The 20,885-nt window shown below is 36.3% G+C and overlaps 1 protein-coding gene across 2 annotated transcripts; it reads left to right on the top strand.

The window, feature by feature from the left end:
- Positions 1-4,478: 4,478 nt before the first annotated feature.
- dhcr24 (24-dehydrocholesterol reductase) lies at positions 4,479-19,891 on the top strand. Of its 2 annotated transcripts, none has more exons than XM_028445690.1 (9): positions 4,479-4,811; positions 7,074-7,229; positions 8,240-8,345; positions 9,014-9,132; positions 14,285-14,548; positions 14,643-14,786; positions 16,425-16,622; positions 18,075-18,253; positions 18,336-19,891. In XM_028445690.1, the coding sequence occupies exons 1-9, from the start codon at positions 4,581-4,583 to the stop codon at positions 18,487-18,489; spliced, it is 1,551 nt and encodes a 516-aa protein (XP_028301491.1). In that variant the 5' UTR covers positions 4,479-4,580; the 3' UTR covers positions 18,490-19,891. The 2 variants fall into 2 exon arrangements, with proteins under 2 accessions (XP_028301491.1, XP_028301492.1); XM_028445691.1 differs by lacking the exon at positions 4,479-4,811 and adding an exon at positions 5,824-5,927.
- The last annotated feature ends 994 nt before the right edge of the window (positions 19,892-20,885 follow it).

The following is a 20,885-nucleotide window of genomic DNA, read 5'->3' as shown; positions in this document are numbered from 1 at the left end:
CAATAGTGCTTTCTGTAAAAAAAAAATATGGTCTTTCTTACCAGTGACACCATTATAGTGCAATATTTCAGTCAACAATATATTGGTTCCGTCAACAAACAGTGACAAAATTTATGTGAAGACCTACCTGCACATTTTAGTGAAAAAGCAGAAAAGGTTTTGAAAAATAAAAAAATTGATACTTAGCGGGAGCATATCGATCGTGCAGAAAAATAATGCGATATATCGTCGTATTGAGATATCGTCACACGCCTAATGGTTTGTATCATTTTAATCTAATCTAATCTGAGAGACTTGTCAGCAGTGGTAGTATTTAAATGAAACATTCATCCTGATGGGTTGTGCGGATGTTGTGGTCAGTGTTTAGGCCTCTCAAACATTCATATGAGGGAATGGACAGCTCAGTCCCTCATGGATTCTGATGATTGCAACATGAAACTTTATGAAAAGCACTCCACAGGACAGACTACATAACAAAGCGGATCGTCCTTGGATAAATGTCGGTAATACATTTTGTGATGCTACATATATTTGGAGGCAGATCATTGAGTTATTTCTCAAAGTGCAGGATCAATATCTGGATGACTATTTTAGGATTCCTACAGCGAGTAAATACATAAATAACAAGGATTCACACACTCTAACCATGAACACCCAAACTAAGATTATGATTACCTGGGCAGGAACACTGACTGGGACTCTGGGAAGCGGTTTCCTGGAGGAGTGAAGAGGGCATGATTGGGATAGTTGGTGTAATCATTGTATGGATAATGTGGACAGTCTGGGTCGAAATCCCGGTGGTTGTAGTTCACTACTGTTCTGCTGTTGAGTGCCCAAAAAAGCCCCAGGATGAGCATGACCACCCCCAGTACCACGCAGCAGAGGGAGAACGCCTGAAGGCGGCTCTGGTACGAGGCCAGGAAAGCTGTGGAGCCCCCAGTCACAATGAGGAAGGCTCCGATGAAGATTGCTCCATGATGTAGGGAAGGCATCCTGATACCAGAAGCTGTCAGCTGTCTCCAATGGGTAGTGTCACTCACATATAAACAAATCCACAGTGTGATATTCCCATAAAGATAGTAACCACACGTCCAAGTGATTTACTCCACAGTCGACCTATCTGAAGCTTACTTTTGTCTTTCCAATAGTTCCATCGTCATCCTGTGTAAAAAAAAAAAAAAAAAAAAAATCCAACGCTTTTCTCAGTAGAAGTCCAGACCTGGTACCAAATTATTCAAAGTTGTGATTTTGCTTGAAATGATAAGAAATAGGAACAAGTAGGGTTTGTTTCGCCTCAGGGAGATGTAGACCTTATTGTCAAGGCAGATGGAGAAGAGGACACGAGAAGAGCCCATTAAGAAATCTTTACTGGTGCCCCACCCTCCCTCTGTCTAATGTGTCTGAAGGGTACCACTTTAGCCCTGTGTGTGTGTGTGTGTGTGCGTGTGTGTGTGCGTGTGCGTGTGTGTGTGTGTGTGTGTGTGTGTGTGTGTGTGTGTGTGTGTGTGTCTGTGTGTGTGTGTGTGTGTGTGTGTGAGAGAGAGAGAGAGAGAGGACCAACTGTTCCAGTCTCTGCTTTACAAATCACTGTAACCAATATAAAACAAAACAAAAACAAAAACAGTGACTAAAGGCCATTGATTATCTCTAACCGTGGTATTATGAACAATTAGCGTGATCTGCTTCTATTTCTCTTTTGGTCTCAATGAAAGCCATGACCAACCAGATCACATATTCTTTCTTTAACTGATCATAAATTCTTCATGGAATGCAAGAAGAACAATCTCATTCATCAAAAGATCCATTCAAACAGCAAAGGCTTAAAAAAAAAAAAAAGATAGTCATGATTAATGCAGAAATTTATTCCAAATCCCTTCTGTGACAGTTTAAAGGGTATCGGCTGCTGTAGTATATCAAAGAAATCAGGTCAGGGACCTAATGTAAACACTGCACCGGAATCAACACCTTGGCATCACATCTGACCGAAAATGCTGCTCCCCATGGATTGTATTTTCAGTTATAAATCATTCAAAAAAGTATGTTGTGTGTGTTTGTTTTTTTTTTTTTAAAAAAAGGTGTACATGTTTTGATTATTGGTAATCCATTAAACCCATTTAATGTTACATACATTTTCCACTACAGGAGGAGACACCATAAAGTCCTATCCTCCGTAAATTCACCATCCGTGGGAATAAAACTTTCAAAACTGACTGCAGAACTGCTAAACACTACGCAGTAGATCATTTTGATTCTGAAACATACCCTTTAAACTAAAAATACAACGCATGTCTATAGTTAATGGACTACAGAGTGTTGCTTCTTATTTGTTTGAAGAAAAAAAAGCTAAACAATTCTACCTTTTTAATCTGTTTTTATAAACTTTTTGATTATTGTTATTTTCTGTTGTACATTGTTTTGTTTTGGATTTTTTTTTTGTGTGTGTGCAAAGTGTACAAAGACATGCTTTCCTCTAAAACACATAATTTTCTCATCTGCACACATGACAAGAATAGAAGTGTTTTTCACTGATTGTGGTTTATTTAAAACTGCATTCAAACAAGGCGTATTAGTAGCCCAAAAAAACATAAACATAAAAACAGAAGCAAAATATGAAAAACCCTTCCCATAACAAATGTAGCTTTGCTAAATAACGGTTTGCTCCTGGTATGATGTGTATTCTTTATCCACATTTTAGGTTTAATAAAGCAGATATTTAATCCAAAAAAAAATTTGCTTTGAATTTGACTAAATCTGTCTGCTTGAAGCTGATATCCGGAGTTTCTGAGAAACGTCTCGATGTCCCGCCCTAAACAGCTCCACTTCCTCCCACTGCCTCTGCCAATCTACCAGAAGCCACGCCTCTACTTTTCTGCATGCGCATCGCTGAACACAACAAGGTCTCATCGGGTCGCATTGATATAGGTCTATGGGTCAGGTAAGAACCAATATCATTGGCCTTGTTTCCGTGCACAGTTCCGCATTCACTTTGATTGACAGTCTCAAAAACAGGAAGTCGAAGCCTATTGGCTGGACGCACTCGCTGATTGTTTCCACGTGTATAGGGGTCTATAGGATGAAGGAGGGTCTTATATACATCAATGTATATGAATGACCACCGGCAGTAGACCATAGGAAAAGACTAGTTAGGTATTTTTTAGCATTTCAAAAGAATAATTTTATTTATTTATTACTAGTTCTCACATTACTGTAATTGAGTTGCTTTTATGGCTACTTGTACTTTTTTTGAGTATATTTCTAAATCAGTAATTTTGCTTGTACTTAAGTACGTTTTCAAATAAGTAAAGTCATTCATTACATTTTCACAGAAAACAGTGAGTTAATTATAATTGTTTTGTTTTAAAATGTTAAATGAACAATGTAAAAATACAAAAAAATTAAATGACTAGACATCAAATGCGTCACATCATAGCCGACCAATCAGATTAAACGTTATGGACAGCGCCAAAACAGCAAAGAATGCCTGCTACTTTCTCGATTTTTTGTTATTATATGTAGCTATATTTTAGAATCTGAATTTTAATTTTTTTATTTTAATTAAATTCATCTGTTTTGTTTTATTTTAAAAATAATTGTAGATTTTGACAAACCTTTTTATTTAATACAGATGCCTTTGTGGAAAATAAATAAATTAATCAATTATTGTGCAAGATTTGTTTTCTTCCCTTTTAAGTTTATACATGAGATGTTTACTGTATGTAAGGAAACCATGACAAGATTTATTACCAAAAATAAACATGGGGGGTGAAAGTAACTAATAGCTTTTACTTTGAGTACTATTCAATTGAGCTACTTTTTACTTGTACTTGAGTATTTTATGTATGATTTACGTTTACTTGTACTTGACTATAATTTCCATCAAGTGACAGTACTTCTACTTCATTGGGATATATCCAGGGCCGGCTTTCCAGACAGGCAACACAGGCGGCTGCCAAATTGCACCCCACCATTTTTTATTTATTTATTTTTATATTAATTTAAAAAGGTATAATCACTCTACATGTTTTCTCTTAATTGAATAATAATATTAAAAATCTCTAACTATACCTGCTAATCTTCTGCCTATATATATTTTTATTTTTATTCTTGTTCTATTTTAAATAATTCTATTGTGTTTGCACATTGTGTCCTTTGTTTTGAAGATTTGTGTTACTGACTAGTAAAACCAAACAGGAAAGTAGAAATGTCCTTGTACTGAAACTTTTATATCTTATTTTCTCTGTTGGTTTGACTTGTTGAAGCTCTGTTACATACATCTCAGATCCATGCAGAGCGTGGTGTGACAGGCCGTACACTCTATGATTGGTTAGAGTGCTGAGAGGCTACAAGCCATTAGTCTCTATTTACACCAATAAGATTGCAGATCGGATAGTCTGTCCCGCCCATTTTGAAATATCGACCAATTGGCGTCGAGCATAGGCGGGTCATTCAACATCCTTTTCTTCTTCACCTATCCTGGTGAAGGCGTGATCAGGACTGTTTGGTTTGGGGGTAAAAAAAACTAAACTCAGTCCGTAAACCCAGCGCCGCAGACTGTGTTCTAGACCCGGCCTAGCATCGTCATGGATCTGCTGCTGTGTTTAGGAGCTCTGGCTGTTGTGTTTCTGCTGTGGATCAAATGTAAAGGTGTTGAATACGTGATCGTGCACCAGAGGTGGATCTTTGTGTGTTTGTTCCTGCTGCCGCTCTCTGTCCTATATGACGTGTATTATTACGTCAGAGCGTGGCTCATTTTCAAGCTGTGCTCTGCGCCCAAGCTGCACGACCAGCGCGTGCGGGACATCCAGCGACAGGTGAGCCAATTAACGTCATTACGTCACAGCACGTGCTGTACTGCGAAGAAGCAGCGGTGTCAAATTCTTCATTCAATCGGTTTCAGGGCTCAAATGAATAATTACTTAAAGCGCAGGATTAATAGTATTCAGTTTCATTATAAATGTATTATTGTGTACTTTGAACAAAAGAAAAACTAAGGTGATGTGATTGAAACTGTTCCTCTTAATCTTTTACATGATATGATACATTTTTGCATACACAAGTGTAAAGTCAACAAATCTTTCTTTCCTTTTGTGTAAGCTTTCTGTGTGAATTTAAATAATATATTAAGACTTTGTCCCTCATTCATACACAAAAGCATCAAAACTGTGACAATATACAACAGTTTTATTTATTTTAAATTATGTATGTTTGATTCTTGCTTGCTTGTCCCTTTTCTGTATCATTATATACACTTCTGACTTGTTGTAAATTTGTATTTTTCAAATAAAATTAAAAAAAAAAAAAAAAATCCATAAAAAAAGCATGCGATAGAAAAAAAAAAAAAAAAAAAAAATCAGTTTAGTTCAGGGGCCAAATACGGAGCAGTTTATCATAAGTGGACCGCAGATTTTAGGTGAGAAAATTCGTAATTTAATCGTTATTTATAATAAATTGTGAAATACATACGGCACTGATAATATCAAAGCAATAAGTGACACATATCTGGACACATATCTGGATCTTTACTTTCAATTAGTTTGATTTTATGTAATTTAGGAACATTTTTTGGATTGACTTGGGAAAAATGTAGTTCTTTTAACAATTTCAGATTAAAAAACACTGCCACCATGTGATACGGTATAAGCATGGGGAAAATGTGAGCCCTGCTAATATTGTGGAATTTAATTCAATTTGTGTATTTTTTTTTGGAGATATCTACAACTGAATTAGTTGGTAATTCACACAATAATTTATGGTTTCCTTGACTTGTTTTTTGCTTTCTGCTGCGGGCCGAATTGGATGCTCTAAAGGGCCGGATTTGGTCCCCGGGCCTTGAGTTTGACACGTGGTGGCGACAGATGTGGCTCTGAGTCTGCATCCCTTTAATCGTGTGTATTTTGCAACAAAGCAATGCTGTTATGCAATGAATGGTGAGGTTGCTATTCATATTTCACTAGTTAATTATTCATCAGTGATAAGTGACACACATGTAGGACATGTTATCAAATCCAAGGACAGGTCACCTTAGTGCACGCACCTGCGATTAAAAGATAAGAATGGAAAAAATGTTTAGTTTGGATAGGGTTTCGAGCTTGTGAGTTTTATCTAGGAGTTACAGTTTCAGGAAGTTTCACATTTTGGACAGTTGAATGCTCCTGATTTTGTGGGAACAAGAACTGGGTTGATCTATCCTGTTCCAGATGTTTAGTGTAGGGAAAGTTTGACAATCTAAATCCTATTGCACTCCAATCCCATCGTCCATGAGCCAAGTCCCGCCCTCCAAATCTTCTCTTTCCGGACAGCTTCGCTTAAACTCAAACATCACTCCAGGAGTGTGAAACTCATTCAAGATTCAGATTCAACTCAGTTTGATTTTCATTGAACCTAAAATATACACAGATACAATTAGAACAGTATTGAACATTACTTTGTCATTTATAGATGTGAAAAACTGTTTACAGATTAAAGTGAATCTGCCAAAAAAAAAGTAAAGCATTAACTAAAGCGTTTTCCCAGTAATATGACATTTAGTTTATTATCTGTGCATTATTCATACGTGTATATATAAGCACTATATTGCTCAGTTCAGATATCTTAAACTATAACTTGATTTATTTACAATTGTTTATGAATGGAAGTGCTAGACCTATAGCAGAAATTGTTAAAATTCAAATATTTTGGTTAAACAAAATGCCAGGATTTCTCCAGTTTGGCTCACTTAAGATTAAAATGGGACGTATGTGGCCCTGAAATGAAATTAGTTTGACACCCTGTACCAACACTAAGTCCTGAGATCAGAAATGTGCTACTGACTCAGAATCCGAATCAGCACAAGGAATTTAACTTGGCAGTTGGTGTGAAGAACATGCGCACCGACACACCGAGGCAGCCATCTGCGGCGCCACTGTGGTGTACAAGACTAAGAAAGGAAACGCATAAATACAATAAGTTATACAAATGTATGTATTACACTAGGTTACAATTATTTTTGGCCACATTGTTTTAAGTTGTCATTGTTAGAAGAAATTTCAATAAAAGAAACACAGAGTTATAGTCAACTTCTACCTTCTTTTCAGGTGCGTGAGTGGAGAAATAATGGCGGCAAGACGTACATGTGCACAGGTCGTCCTGGCTGGCTCACTGTCTCTTTAAGAGTTGGAAAATACAAGAAAACCCATAAGAACATCATGATCAACCTGATGGACATTCTGGAGGTGGACACATCAAGGCAGGTGAGGACAAACCTCAACACACACACACATCATGTTGTGTTACAACAGTTTACATGCCTGACGACGAAAACAACAGCCTATTGAATATCAAATACATTTAGCACAAAAACTTAAGTCACAATAGTCAACAATCAGTCCCATTTATTTACCCTGAGCCACCTTATTCCTGGAGCCGCTACTGTAGAGCCCAAATGATTATGAGCACTGTATGATAAATGAATAGTGACAAAGGTTCTTCATAACTTTATTTTTAGATACTGATACATAGAATTTTATAAATCATTGTGTTTGTCGCATTATCTTATTGATATTTCTTTACAAGTTTCAACATTAGGAAGAAATACACTGAAGTTTCAATCTTAGTGATTGGTAATTCATTGATTTCCTTAAATATTAAAATACTGTTTTCACCTGCTGAATACACTTTACTAATTTCCCAAATGTTGGAAAACCTCACATTCTTTTCATGGATAGTGACACAAACAGAGATGGAGACTTTAGCTGTTAAACACACTGAAAGATTTTACAAAAATCATTGTGGATCACAAAATTATTGTTATCTGTAAGGGTTATTTATAGCTATTTTAGATAAATAAATAAAAGTATATATACATGTGTAAAATGTATATATACACTTTTATTTATTTGTATTCATTATCATTATTTTTTAATATTTTTGCACCTTATTTTTCATTGCACATTTTCTTTGTGTAGTCTTGTGTATAATAATAATAATAATAATAATAATTATTATTAATGTTGTTTCTTAATATGCCGTTCTTTGTCGTTCTAATTACCCCTCAGGCATTAAAACAGTTTTTTCTGATTCCTTTTAACAGATCTTTAGTCATTTATTTGCCATTATTGTGTTCTTATATAGGATTGGCTTGATTTTTGATTATGGTTTTTATTGTGTGGCTATGTGAGAATGTGCAACTTTGATGTAAGTCACTCTTGTAAAAGTGAGTCCAGCTTACTTTTGAGATGCTGACTCATTGTTTGTTGTTCAGGTGGTGAGAGTTGAGCCACTGGCCAACATGGGGCAAGTGACGGCTCTCCTTAACTCCATTGGTTGGACGCTGCCTGTGCTGCCGGAGCTGGATGATCTTACTGTAGGTGTGTCTTACGTTAAAAACATCCTCTGTATACATATAATATGTGATATTTTGGTCACAATGATTTATTATTATTATTATTATTATTATCATATGTCTGGATTGTTGAATGAAACCTAGTGAAGATTTAAGCAGAAACACTGCATGAAAAGATATCAGCACAGCTGCTTCAGACTGAGTTAATAGTGTTTTTATATATATATATATATACTGTATATAGTCTTAGTTGTGCTGATTGGGTTCATCTGTGTCCCGCTGGATGCCATAAATAGAGATATGAATTGGTCATTTCCACAGGTTGTTGTTCAGTGATGTAGATCGTGCCTTTCCTCCATCAGTCACTGCATCCTGTTTGGAGCCTCTGCGACTTTGCTAATCCTGTTAGAGGACTGATGTTGTAGCTCAAACGATGGAACTGGGAGGAAATGGCTGCAGCACTGGAAGCACCCCTGGATCAGGTTTCATAATGGATTTCCTGATGCCATAAACTAGGCATCAACTATCTAATGTTTTCCCATCAGGCTGTGGAACATCCATTCATCCTGATGTCTACACGGGCATGGATGCACTACATTTTTAGCTGCATGCTCACTGTTTGTGTGGTGTTGTTTTCACCTGATCAAGAATCAAATCACTCACACAGTGTTGTGTGTTTCTCTCCTCTCTCAGGTGGGTTAGTGATGGGCACAGGCATTGAGTCATCCTCTCATATTTATGGGCTGTTCCAGCACATCTGTGTTGCGTTTGAGCTGGTTCTAGCTGATGGCAGTTTAGTGCGCTGCTCAGAGGTGAGTGTATGTGTGTGTATCCCTGGTGTGTAAGTGGTGTCTCGACCAGTGGTTCCCAAACGGTGTGCCGCGGCGCACTGGTGTACCGTGAGGCAAGTCCAGGTATGCCGGGGGATTTTTGCAACAACTATACTGTTGTGGTGATCTGCCTGCTACGTTCACACCGGATGTGTCATGAAATGTCCGTACGTCCAGATTACATACAAAGTCAATGGATAGATGCGTCCCAGATGTGGAATCTTTCCTGTACGGCGTTGTGGTCCGATCCGCACGTAAAGAGCGTTGGCCATGCGAGCGCACTCCCGATTTTACGCATATCCGCACATCCGCAAAAGTGGAAAATATTGAACTAATGCGACTGTTTCACATGACAAAAGCCAATCAGAGTCCTTGTTGACGATAATGTCAGGCCGTCAACATGGACACTGGTCTGTTCAGCCATTAAACCATGGAGTAGAAGCTGTGTGTGACCACCTGGAGCTGTATGACACGGCCTTTATAACCAGGACCGGACTAGGAAGGATTTGGCGTGGAGGAGAATCAGCGAGGAGGTGGTAGTAGCAGATAAAAGTTCTCTGTTTATTTTTCATCTTTGAAAGTCGGCACTGAGATAGGATAGCATTAGCCGCTAATCACACCGACTTTTTTCACTACTGGTTTATGTTTGAGAGGAGAAAAAGGAGCGCAGCTGCTCGCTTCAACAGGTAGTGAAACTCACTGAGTTTGATGTGTCGCTGGTGGGCGGTGCTTCGCTTCAAACATGCATATGAAGCAAATGGGGACATTTTTTTTGATCCTGCGACACATGCGGAACGTTTTGTGCAGCAGATGCGTCCGGTGTCGCTGAAGACCCGTTCGGTGTGAACGCAGCATGAGTGCTCCGAGCGCGGGGTGCGCGATGACGTAATTTTTGGCGCGTGCACCTCGCAACGTCCCACGCCCGTCAAGCATAAACCTGCTGGGTGCATGTGCCACTCCAAGCGCATGCCGGCGCATGCTCATACTGCTCCGTGTGCAGGCATGATTCTCTGCGGCGCACCTCAACAGGTGAGCGCAATCGCACTGATGAGTAAGTCATCTTATAAACGGCCTATGGCTGTGCACAACAGAGCTGAGAACAGCAGAAACGTGCACTGCACAATACGAATACGCATGGGAAAAGGACTGAAACCAGTTGAAGGGCTACTGGTGAGCTCGTAATGACTGGACTGTTAAAATGTGAAATCATCATTGTATAATTAATTTGCTCAATGCGTTTGCTGAGTTATTTAAGTTGTTTATATGAGAAGAGGAAAATAGTTAAACATTTGCTTAAAACTTTGTGTATTTAAATTCTAAAATAAGTTAGTATTTAAAATATAGCAAATTTCAATTTATTAAAATTCAGAGTGAAAATATTTAATTTATGTATGAAAATAGTGTAATATAAAAGTATTTCTGTTGAGAAATTGTTAAATTAAAATTGAAATTATAATATCTATAATTGATATAAACATAAGGATAATGGTTTCAGGTTATGAAAGTAGACCTAGTTTTCTGTTTGGTTAATGTCTACTTTTACACATTACTTACCTGAATTGATTTAATAAAAAAAAAGTTTAAAATATACTTTATGAATTATGAACTTATTTGCATTGTGTTTCGTGTTCAAAGGTTTTTCACCTTTCTTGTCACTGGAAAGAATAAAAGTAGAACGAGTGAAATCCTGAGTCTGGTTCAGTCCTTCCTTTTTCAAGTGTGGGAAGCAATGACGGTATGAAAACACTTGGCACATACATTATTATTGCAATATACAACTACACAAAAATTATTATATTTTCATTTACTACTTTGTATGCACTCATTTCATAATACAGAGGAAAACTCTATACTAAAAACAATTCTTGAAGAAAAAAAAAAAGAGAGTGAACACAATATTTCGCCGTTCCCACTATTGCGCAGGCGGGATTTATAAGACTGTGTCAAAGGCTGTAGCACAACATTAAAACAGAGAAACAGCGAGAGGGAAAATGGAGCGCTTTATTCTACGGTCGCCTGTGATATTGAACATGATGAGTGATAACGTGTTATAAAGGCTATTTTGCACAGTGTGCCTTCAGATTTTGACTAGTCCTTTGGTGTACGTTAGGCGCAACAAGTTTGGGAACCACTGGTCTTTGACATTGATGGCAAAGTTTTTCGGAAATAGTGCTAAAGAAATGTTTACTATAAAGTTGGATGTTTTTGAGTACAAATTTTCTTTTAATTGATGTTCAAATCTATAGAAATTAATGTAAGGCAAATTTATTCGAACAACATTTCATACACAAGATAATTTATCTACTTTAAATGTTTGAAAAGTGTAATATGAAGATTGAAATCAACAGTAAAAACCTTAAAGCAATGATTAGAAATCTCCCTCTCAATCTGTTGATTGAAAAATCACATGTAGTACGAAATACTGATTAAGATTTATTCAATGATACTGATGATACTGATTGAAAAATGAATATACTGATTGAAATTACTTATGAGGAAAAATCTGATTTTTAAAATCACAAATAATGCAAGAATATACTAATTGTAACCTACTGCTCTCAATTTATACACCTGACTGAAGTCGGTGTTGGCGTAGTTGTAACAGCAAATCGTGGGAGGTTGACAATGACAGGAAGGTTGTGGGAGGAGAGTCAGCGTGTTGACATGTTCGGATAGTGGGAGTTGCGAGTTTCAGCTGTCAGTCTTCTCACAGAGAAGCCACCCATCATGTACTGTACACAATTACTCTAAAGCAGAGATGGGAAACTAGTGACCATGCGGCTGTCAGTTTAATTCTGTACGGCCCTCAAAAACGAATACACAAAATGACTTCAGAAACAGATCAAAGTTATGGAAAAATACAAAAAAAAAGTCAACAGAAATACACAAACTTAATCCAAAGACACAAAACTGTACAAAATCACACTAAAAACAAACAAAACTGCAACAAAAATATAAAAAACCACGACTAACCATTTTTGGCTTTGGTTTTCCAGCATTACTTTAATGATTCAGTAAATGTTTTAAAATGACAGTCTGGAAAGGAAAAATGAGTGCACCATGTTGCCCTTAAGATTCATTGAATTATCATCATTATACTAATTTATAGGGATGTGAATTGTTGGGTGTCTCATGATTCGATGCCGATGCTTAGGGTCACGATTCGATTCAAAATCGATTCTCGATTCAAAAATTGATACAATGCATAGTGTTTTAAGGCAAATTATGCCATTAAAACTATATAGTTTGTGTAAGATATTTTTCAATAAACTGAATCCAATTATGAAATCACACAAAGGCATTTTTGCATATTTACTGTACAAGAAATAACTTAAATAAATAAAATTGCCTAAATAAAAGCTTAGGCTAGCTGCCTTTTTCTACGGAAGCTTATTGCATTCACTTGAATAAAAAAAAAGCTTCTGTTTTCACGAGTAAAATAAATCCTGTTTTGCAACTCCAGCTTGAATGCATTTCAGATGCATCATTTTGTAGCCATGGAGCATACCGGTGTCACGTAGTTTTCCTCCGTACTGAGGTTATTACCCTAACCCAATCCATTAAACAAATAAAACATGTCCATTCACTTTGAAAACGAAGAATAAACAAAAATGAATTACCGTATTTTTCGGACTGTAAGGCGCACTTAAAATCTTTTAATTTTCTCAAAAATTGACAGTGCGCCTTATAATCAGGTGTGCCTTATGTATGAAATTAACTACTGTGCTTCAACATACTGAACTGAAAAAGTGAGTGTATTGTTCTGTATTTTATGTGTTAAACCTGAACAATGTTGAGAGTTATTGTTAATGAGTTGAATAAAGTTTGACTTATCTGACTATTTTATTTCGCTTAATGCGTCTTAATAATAATAATAACAAACCGGTGCGCCTTATAGTCCGGTGCGCCTTATAGTCCGAAAAATACGGTACTATTTTTTTTCTTTTCTTTTTTTTTTTAGCAAAAATTCATTTTCCAGTAGTGCGCATGTGCGCGCATGCACATATACAGGTATGCTCATAATCAATCTCAGTACGAGGTAAACTCAGTTCGTGACACCGTACTGGTTTACTTGGAGAAACACAACAACGTCCAGCGGGTTACACTTCTCTTTACGCCTCAACAAACACATCAACCTGAGATATCTTCTTAAAGTTGACAAACTGATGATTATTTCATCTAAAGTACTCAACGACAGTAAGATTTCCCAATGCCGTAAACCTAAAGTAAAATTAAAGCAGATTAAATTTAATAATCGAGGCGTGGCGCAGCGCTCATCAAGCTGTGATCATACTGTAGAAGGAGGCTGTCATGAAAATAGAAACTTTACTCATATAAACAGGATTTATTTTACTCATAAAAACAAAAACTTCACTCGTAAAAATAGGATTTATTTTACTCGTAAAAACAGAAACTTTACTCATAAAAACAGAAACTTTTTTTATTCACTTGACTGCAATAAGCTTCCGTATTTTTCTCCCAGAAGTTACAAAGAGAAACTCTACACAAATTGGTGTTTTGTGTGATTTTTCAAAATAGAAACTTCTCAAATCTCAGTGACTACAACATTACGTTAAGGCATACAAAAAATAAAGCTTCTGTTAATAAATAAAACTGCCTAAATAAAAGCTTAAGCTGGTGGATTTTTTTTCTCTCTCAAAAGGTGCCCGTTTCAAAATACACAATGTAACTGGTTTTTTCTTTGATATTTCAAAAATAACATTGTACAGTCACAGTCAGTAAAGCACATTTAAGACCTATCTGATCTAAATTTGAGACAAAATTCGATTTTAAAAAAAAAAAAAAAAAAAAATTGTTTTAGGCCTTAAAGTTTATTAATCGATTCAGAATCGTGGATGATTAGAATTCTTATGTGAATAGAATTTTTTTCCACTATCCCAACTAATTTATGGCACTAACTTTCTGTATATATTTTCTATATATAGTTTTGAGCAAGAAGGGGAATTTAATTCATAATTCACATTGGAGAATGTATCCAACAAATGAAAAGCACTTCTATTCTATTTAGTGTGAGCAAGCCGCCTTACGTTTCAAGTACGTTAAATAGATGATACCAGGTTCTTCTGCATACTTACAGTATGTCACCAACCATTGTCTGTTCTTGGTTGATTAGGAAGAGAACTCTGACCTGTTCCATGCTGTGCCATGGTCTTGTGGAACTCTGGGCTTCCTGGTTGCAGCTGAAATTAAAATAGTTCCAGCTAAGCCATGGGTGAAGCTGCACTACGAGCCGGTCAGAGGACTGGAAAACATCTGCAGCCACTTTCATGAGGCTTCCAAAAACAAGCAGAACACATTTGTAGAGGGGATCCAATACACTCTGGACACTGCAGTGATAATGACAGGAACCATGACTGACTACGCAGAGCCTGACAAGGTGAGCTAGGAAGCTCTTTGTTGACGTGGATTTGTTTTTACATTTGATGGCTTTCATTTTTTTTTATTGTACTTTTTTCAAATATCCACACCAGATAAACAGAATTGGCCTCCACTTCAAACCCTGGTTCTTCAAACATGTGGAGAGCTACCTAAAAAGGGACGTTGGTGGGACGGAGTACATCCCCCTTAGACACTACTATCACCGGCACACTCGCAGCATCTTCTGGGAGCTTCAGGTACACACACGCACATACACACACACACTGAGTGGAGCTGTTTGTAGGAGCTCATTGATTATATTTAGGAGCCTAATATATCTAACAGACTTCAGCCTGTCATTATCATATCCTCTTGCTCGCTTACTCCTCTTTATTAAGCACTAATGTGCTGCAACCCTTTCTCACTCCCAAAGCATCAGCCATTACTGAGAAAGGGCTTGGCATCCTCTCTTTTGTTTAGCAGTAAATGCTGTGATTAATTATGCATAGTGTTTGCTTTATATTCAAAGGGGTCACCTCTGCACTGCGTGCTGCTCCAGGATTTTAGGGGGTTACACCCTTTGTTAGAGGAAGCACAGGGGAAGCGCATGGAAATCTGGGTTGAGTAATGTTTGGATTAAATCCAGACAAGACACTTAAGGTTTAAGGGCTTTGATAAATTGGGCATGCCTGTTGATGCAAAGACTGCCCTCTGGTGGTAAAGTAGAGAATTGGAGTGCATTTGGGTTTCTACATTAAACCTGAGGAGATATTTAATTCTGTGTTCGACATGGTGATATATTAGTAGACATAGTAGTTAAGGGTGTCCCTATTGATATCCAACATATTTGCTGATATAGGTCCGACATCAGCAGAAAAACCAAAAGCGGATCGATATCAGGCAAGGTTACTGTCAGAAGTTACAGAATTTCAGCCAGTGATGGCAGTAATGCATCAGAATGCTGGATTCTAACTGCTTTTTAATACAAGATGTAGACGAAGAATTCGGACTTTGTGCAGTAAAATCCACAAATGCACCTATGATTTGGTAAAAAAAGTTTTTATTTACAGTAACCTAACCCCATAGAATGGATTATATCGTCTACATCTATCATCTCCGATATAAGCAGTCCGTTCCAGACTCCGCTCCAGCCCTTCTTTCCATCATCTGACAGAACCAAATGCTGACAGTAAAAAAAAATACTCAGTTGCACTTGAATTCTTATTTTGCTCTTTAAAATTATAATTTTTATTTATTGTTTTTGAGGTTATTTTTCAGGGTCTTCAAATTTGATTTTTATTCATACTATTCAACTGTAGAACACGCTATAGGTTATTTTTCACTTTAAAAATATATATACATTTTTATTATTATTGGATTTATTGATATTGTTTTTAAGGATATTCTAATTATTTTCTTAATTTCTATTATTTAACTGTAAAATATCCATGTTTGAACGAGTGGTTATTTTACAATATTGAAAATATATATTCTTATTGGATTTATTGACGTTATTTTTCAGGATCTTGTTTATTTTTTTATAATTGTAGAATATTCTTATTTTTAAAGTTAAAATGTTTGTAACCCATTGGGTTAGATTTAAACACAAAGGAACAGTCCAACAGTATTTTGCAGATGATTAATGTTGGATACATTGTGAACCATAAAGAGAAGCATGTTGGATTTTAAAACTAGGCTGCTTTGAGGCAGTATGTTTGTACAACTTTTTTTGAGTTTATAATTTCTAATAGTTGTCTTAACTTGTTTAATGTTGCAATTTAATTACTTAACAATAAGGTTTCTTGTGTGTTTAAAAAGAATCACTTTGCTGTTTGTGTCTTCTTGTGTATGAAATGCACTATATAAATATATTTGCCTTGCCTTCATTTCTCCAGGATATTATTCCATTCGGCAACAATCCTTTGTTCCGCTGGCTTTTTGGGTGGATGGTTCCACCTAAGATCTCTCTGCTGAAGCTCACTCAAGGCGAAACAATCCGACGTCTCTACGAACAACACCACGTAGTCCAGGACATGCTGATACCCATGAAGCAGCTGCAGGCCGCCATCACATGCTTCCACCAGAACATTAATGTAATGCTTAGTTTCCTCACACTGATCTTTGCTAACTCTCTTATTATCCTCAAATATTACAAACACATTTTACCATTGGGGTCAGTCTGACCCCAGGGATATTTGCCTCCAGAAAATGATTTTCAGAAAATTGTTGAACAAGTTTTTGTGTCCAGCACTTTGTTTATTAGGCCAAATTTTTTAAGTAGAATTAATTTATCTTTAATAGTTTTCATCCAAATTTTCTCATATTTACTGACAACATTAATGACCACTACAGTACAAACCCTATTGGTTGTGGTGATGTTATGACCTTCCCTGCAGCGCCACCATCAGGTCTAACTTTCAGTTTTAGAGTTGGTGTGTGTTGAAAATCTTTCATCCAAATATTTTCTAATTTAGGGTGGACATTCATGACTCACGGAATTAAGCATATTGATTGATGTTGGTGACCCCTCATCCTCCCCTCCCTTCCTTTCATAAAAATATTTATTTACTTATTTTTAATACCCCGCCCTCGACCGCGCATGAATTATTGGTTCTACTTTGTCATGTATCAACTCTGCACCTGCAGGTGTGGGGATGTAAAGTCACACATGGGTCACAAACTGACCCCAGAGGAACACCAATGTGTGCAATATGCGTTCAGCATAAAAATAATTTACTCATGATTTTATGCTTAATCAATTGTACTTATCAAATTAGGAAAAGTCATGAAATATGAAGCAAATAAAATATAAAAAAATCAACTATTATTTTTTGAATGATAAACATTGAATAGGGTCAAATTGACCACAAGAATAATAGGAGGGTTAATAGCTTGTATTCTGCTGTGTGAATGCAATGAATGCCTTTTTGCAGGGTTGGGGTCAATTGTAATTGTAATCGCACAATTGATAATTAATTATGGTGTAATTATATTGTAATTAAAAAATATATTGTTGTTGTAATTGTAATTGGGTTTAGATGATTGAATTTGTAGTTGTAATTGCCATTAAAATTCTATTAAAAATGTCGATTATAATTTAAATGCAATTACATTTTTTTTAAATGAAATAGAGGGGTTTACAGACACAAAAAAGGCTCAGACACCCACACCAAAAATATTAATAGCAATATTTTTATTGATAAGGAAGCCTAATAAGGTAACCAATAGATCGGAAAGCAATTAGATATTTGTTTTTAGTGTATTTTCCAGCTGATTTAGGACCCGTTATCATAAGAGATGCTAACATGAGAGGAAGGTTTACTTTTATTAGGTTATTTATTTTAAGCTCAGTAATTGTGATTAATTGTAACCGAACTTTAGTAATTGAGAAAGTAGTTGTAATTGAATTTGAGGATAAAAATTTTAATTTAATTGTAATTGGAAAAAATGCTGGTCAATGTAATTGTAATTGAACATGGGCAATTGAAAGGTTAATCAAACTGGAAAATGTAATTAACCCCAGTCCTGCCTTTTTGTTATTTCAGGTTTATCCTCTGTGGCTATGTCCGTTCCTCTTGCCACTGAGCAGAGGGATGGTTCACCCCAAAGGTGAGGAGGAGGAGTTATACGTGGACATTGGGGCTTATGGGGAGCCCAACGTCAAACACTTTGAAGCTACAGCCTCCACACGTCGGCTGGAGAAGTTTGTCAGAGATGTACATGGGTCAGTCTTGTTCTTATAACAAATCAAAGAGGTAAAACATCACTTAATTTGCTAACTCACATGCTGCGATGTTGACCTGCAGGTTTCAGATGCTTTATGCAGACGTCTACATGGACCGTGAGGAGTTCTGGGAGATGTTCGATGGACAACTGTACCACAAACTCAGAGATGAACTGGGCTGTAAGGAAGCCTTCCCGGAGGTTTACGACAAAATCTGTAAATCTGCTCGACACTGAGGCTCCATTCCTCTCTTTCCTGTTTGACTGATAATTTGAGACATCGTCTGCAGCTAGGTGGACACTAGAGGACTTCAAGAGCCTGTACTACAAAGCTGGATATAACCAAACATTCACTGTCAAAGACCAGCTTTACTACAAAGCAGGTTATCAACACTTAACCCAGGCATCGTGCGCGTTGACATTAAAGGAGAAGAAAAAAAAGGTACCGACACTGTCTTTTGCGTAATATCGTGAGATTATACAATATTTATTAATCTGATAATAAATGAACAGCACTCTGATCAGCCAGTTCAACTTTATTACAGCACAGTCATGTTTCTATTCACGTAATCTGCCTCAATTTCTCACATACTGGGATTAGATCACATTTTTTTGACTCAGTGAATCCTGTGAAAGCGACATCTTCCATTTAGTAAATACTGTTCAGTCAGCCTACATCATAGGGTGGACATTAATTTGTATTTTATATAGCTTATATCATGTTACAGGCCATCCCACACTCTGTGTACAGCAGAGTAACTGCTGTATGTTCCTGTTGAGGCTGTCAATATGGCTAACATGTAAGAATGAATGACTTTATCCATTGACGGATACGGAAAGCACTGACACAGGCTTCATCAGCTGACTTTAGATTCGTCCAACAGACAAAAATCTATATCTTTCCTAAAGGATGCCATCAGATTAATGAAAGGATTGCATTTATTTGTTAATATATAATCTTTCTTTCCTAAACACAGCTGTCACATCTGTACACCAACCAAGACCTTTTAATAATGGGCGGGTCATTTTCCATGAGAACTGATTGGTCTGGAGGCGGGACTTTAGTACTCGCTCAGATCTTATCCACTTCTGTAGCTCCTCCCGACCAGATTAGGTGTTCAGCCTGTTACCATGGTGATTTAGCCCAATAAGACGTTAACCAGTGTTGTAGTACAGCACATGCTGAATATATCCGGGAAGTTTGCGCGATAGGAGGAAATCCATCTTTGTAGTACAGGCCCCAGGAGTTGGGAAGAAAACCGAAAAAAAAAACCCACTGTTTTTCAGGGGTTTTTTAAATTTTTTACAGTGGACAATATTTTTGTGAAACTACTGTGAAGAAAACGGACTGTTCCAGTGAATGCATGCTTTTTTCCGAAAAACATATTTTCATATTTAAATCAATCGGTTTAGGACCGATTTTCAAACCAAATGTCTTGTTGATGTTCTTGTTTTTTTGTTTTGGTGCTTTATCTTCAAATTTGTCAAGTGTTTAATTTTATAAATCTATTTTTGTGATCAGATTTTAACATTGCTCTATGTTACCCATATGCAACAACAAATGTTCTTGATATCAAAGTATTTTTAGTGACAATTTATCGTTAACAAATAATCAATAAAAGTAAATTTACAGAAATTACATGTTTACTTGTTAATGGTTACTAACACTTACAGACAAGGCTTTACTATTCTGAATATATACACATAGTAAATACAAGTGGTAGAAAATATTAAATTTGTATAATAGTTTACATTATGAATAGTTCGTGGTAGGGGTGTCCCGATCAGATATTGATATCAGCCAGAAAACAAATATCGGATTTTATCGGACCATCTAAAATCTCAGATATATATTGTATTTATTAAATTGTAGAATACTGTAGATATTATGTTAAAGGTTAAAATGTATGCAACCAATAGGTTAATAAATGGGTCAGTTTTTCTCATACCTACTGTTGCTGACTATTGTTCTCTGTTTGAGTAACATCACTTGATCAAGCCTTTACTAACATTCCACACTACAAAATAAGTAATAAAAGTATGTATGATTTGTGCTGAAATTGCATCGTATCGATACCGTATCGGCCAATACCCAAAGCTGCAATATTGGTATCGTATCGGAAGTGAAAGAAGTTGTATTGGGACATCCCTAAGTTAGTGATTGTAATGTGATTGACCTGAATATACACTTAATAAATAAAAAAAAAAATAGCAGTAAATATTATTATAAAAAAATATTGGAACCTAAGGAAAGTACTAGTTTAATTAAAAAAATAATTGTATAATAGTTTGGTGGTTTGTATTTTATTGTAGGACCTGAATATGCACTTATTAAATAGAAAATAAAAGTAATTATTGTATCTAAGTTATTGGAAAATTCAATGGAAACTGGGGGTGGCCTATCTGTTATTGATAATGGATATTGATTCGATACGAGCAACAAAAAATGACATCAAATCTAAAATCTTTGATAAAAGCAGTCCTTTGCAGACTTGAGCACCTCTAATAAATGTCAGTTTTCTAATACTTACTGTTGGTCAAGCCTTATCTAACATTTCACAGTACAAAATAAGTAATAAAGGGTATGACTCCTGATTATATATTATCCAATCAATACAGAGATATCGGCCAAT

This window comes from Gouania willdenowi, chromosome 4 (assembly GCF_900634775.1).
Source record: "Gouania willdenowi chromosome 4, fGouWil2.1, whole genome shotgun sequence".
In the NCBI taxonomy this organism is placed as follows: domain Eukaryota; kingdom Metazoa; phylum Chordata; class Actinopteri; order Blenniiformes; family Gobiesocidae; genus Gouania; species Gouania willdenowi.
The sequence above is the reverse complement of the archived record's forward strand: the minus strand, read 5'-3'. Positions and strand labels throughout refer to the sequence as shown.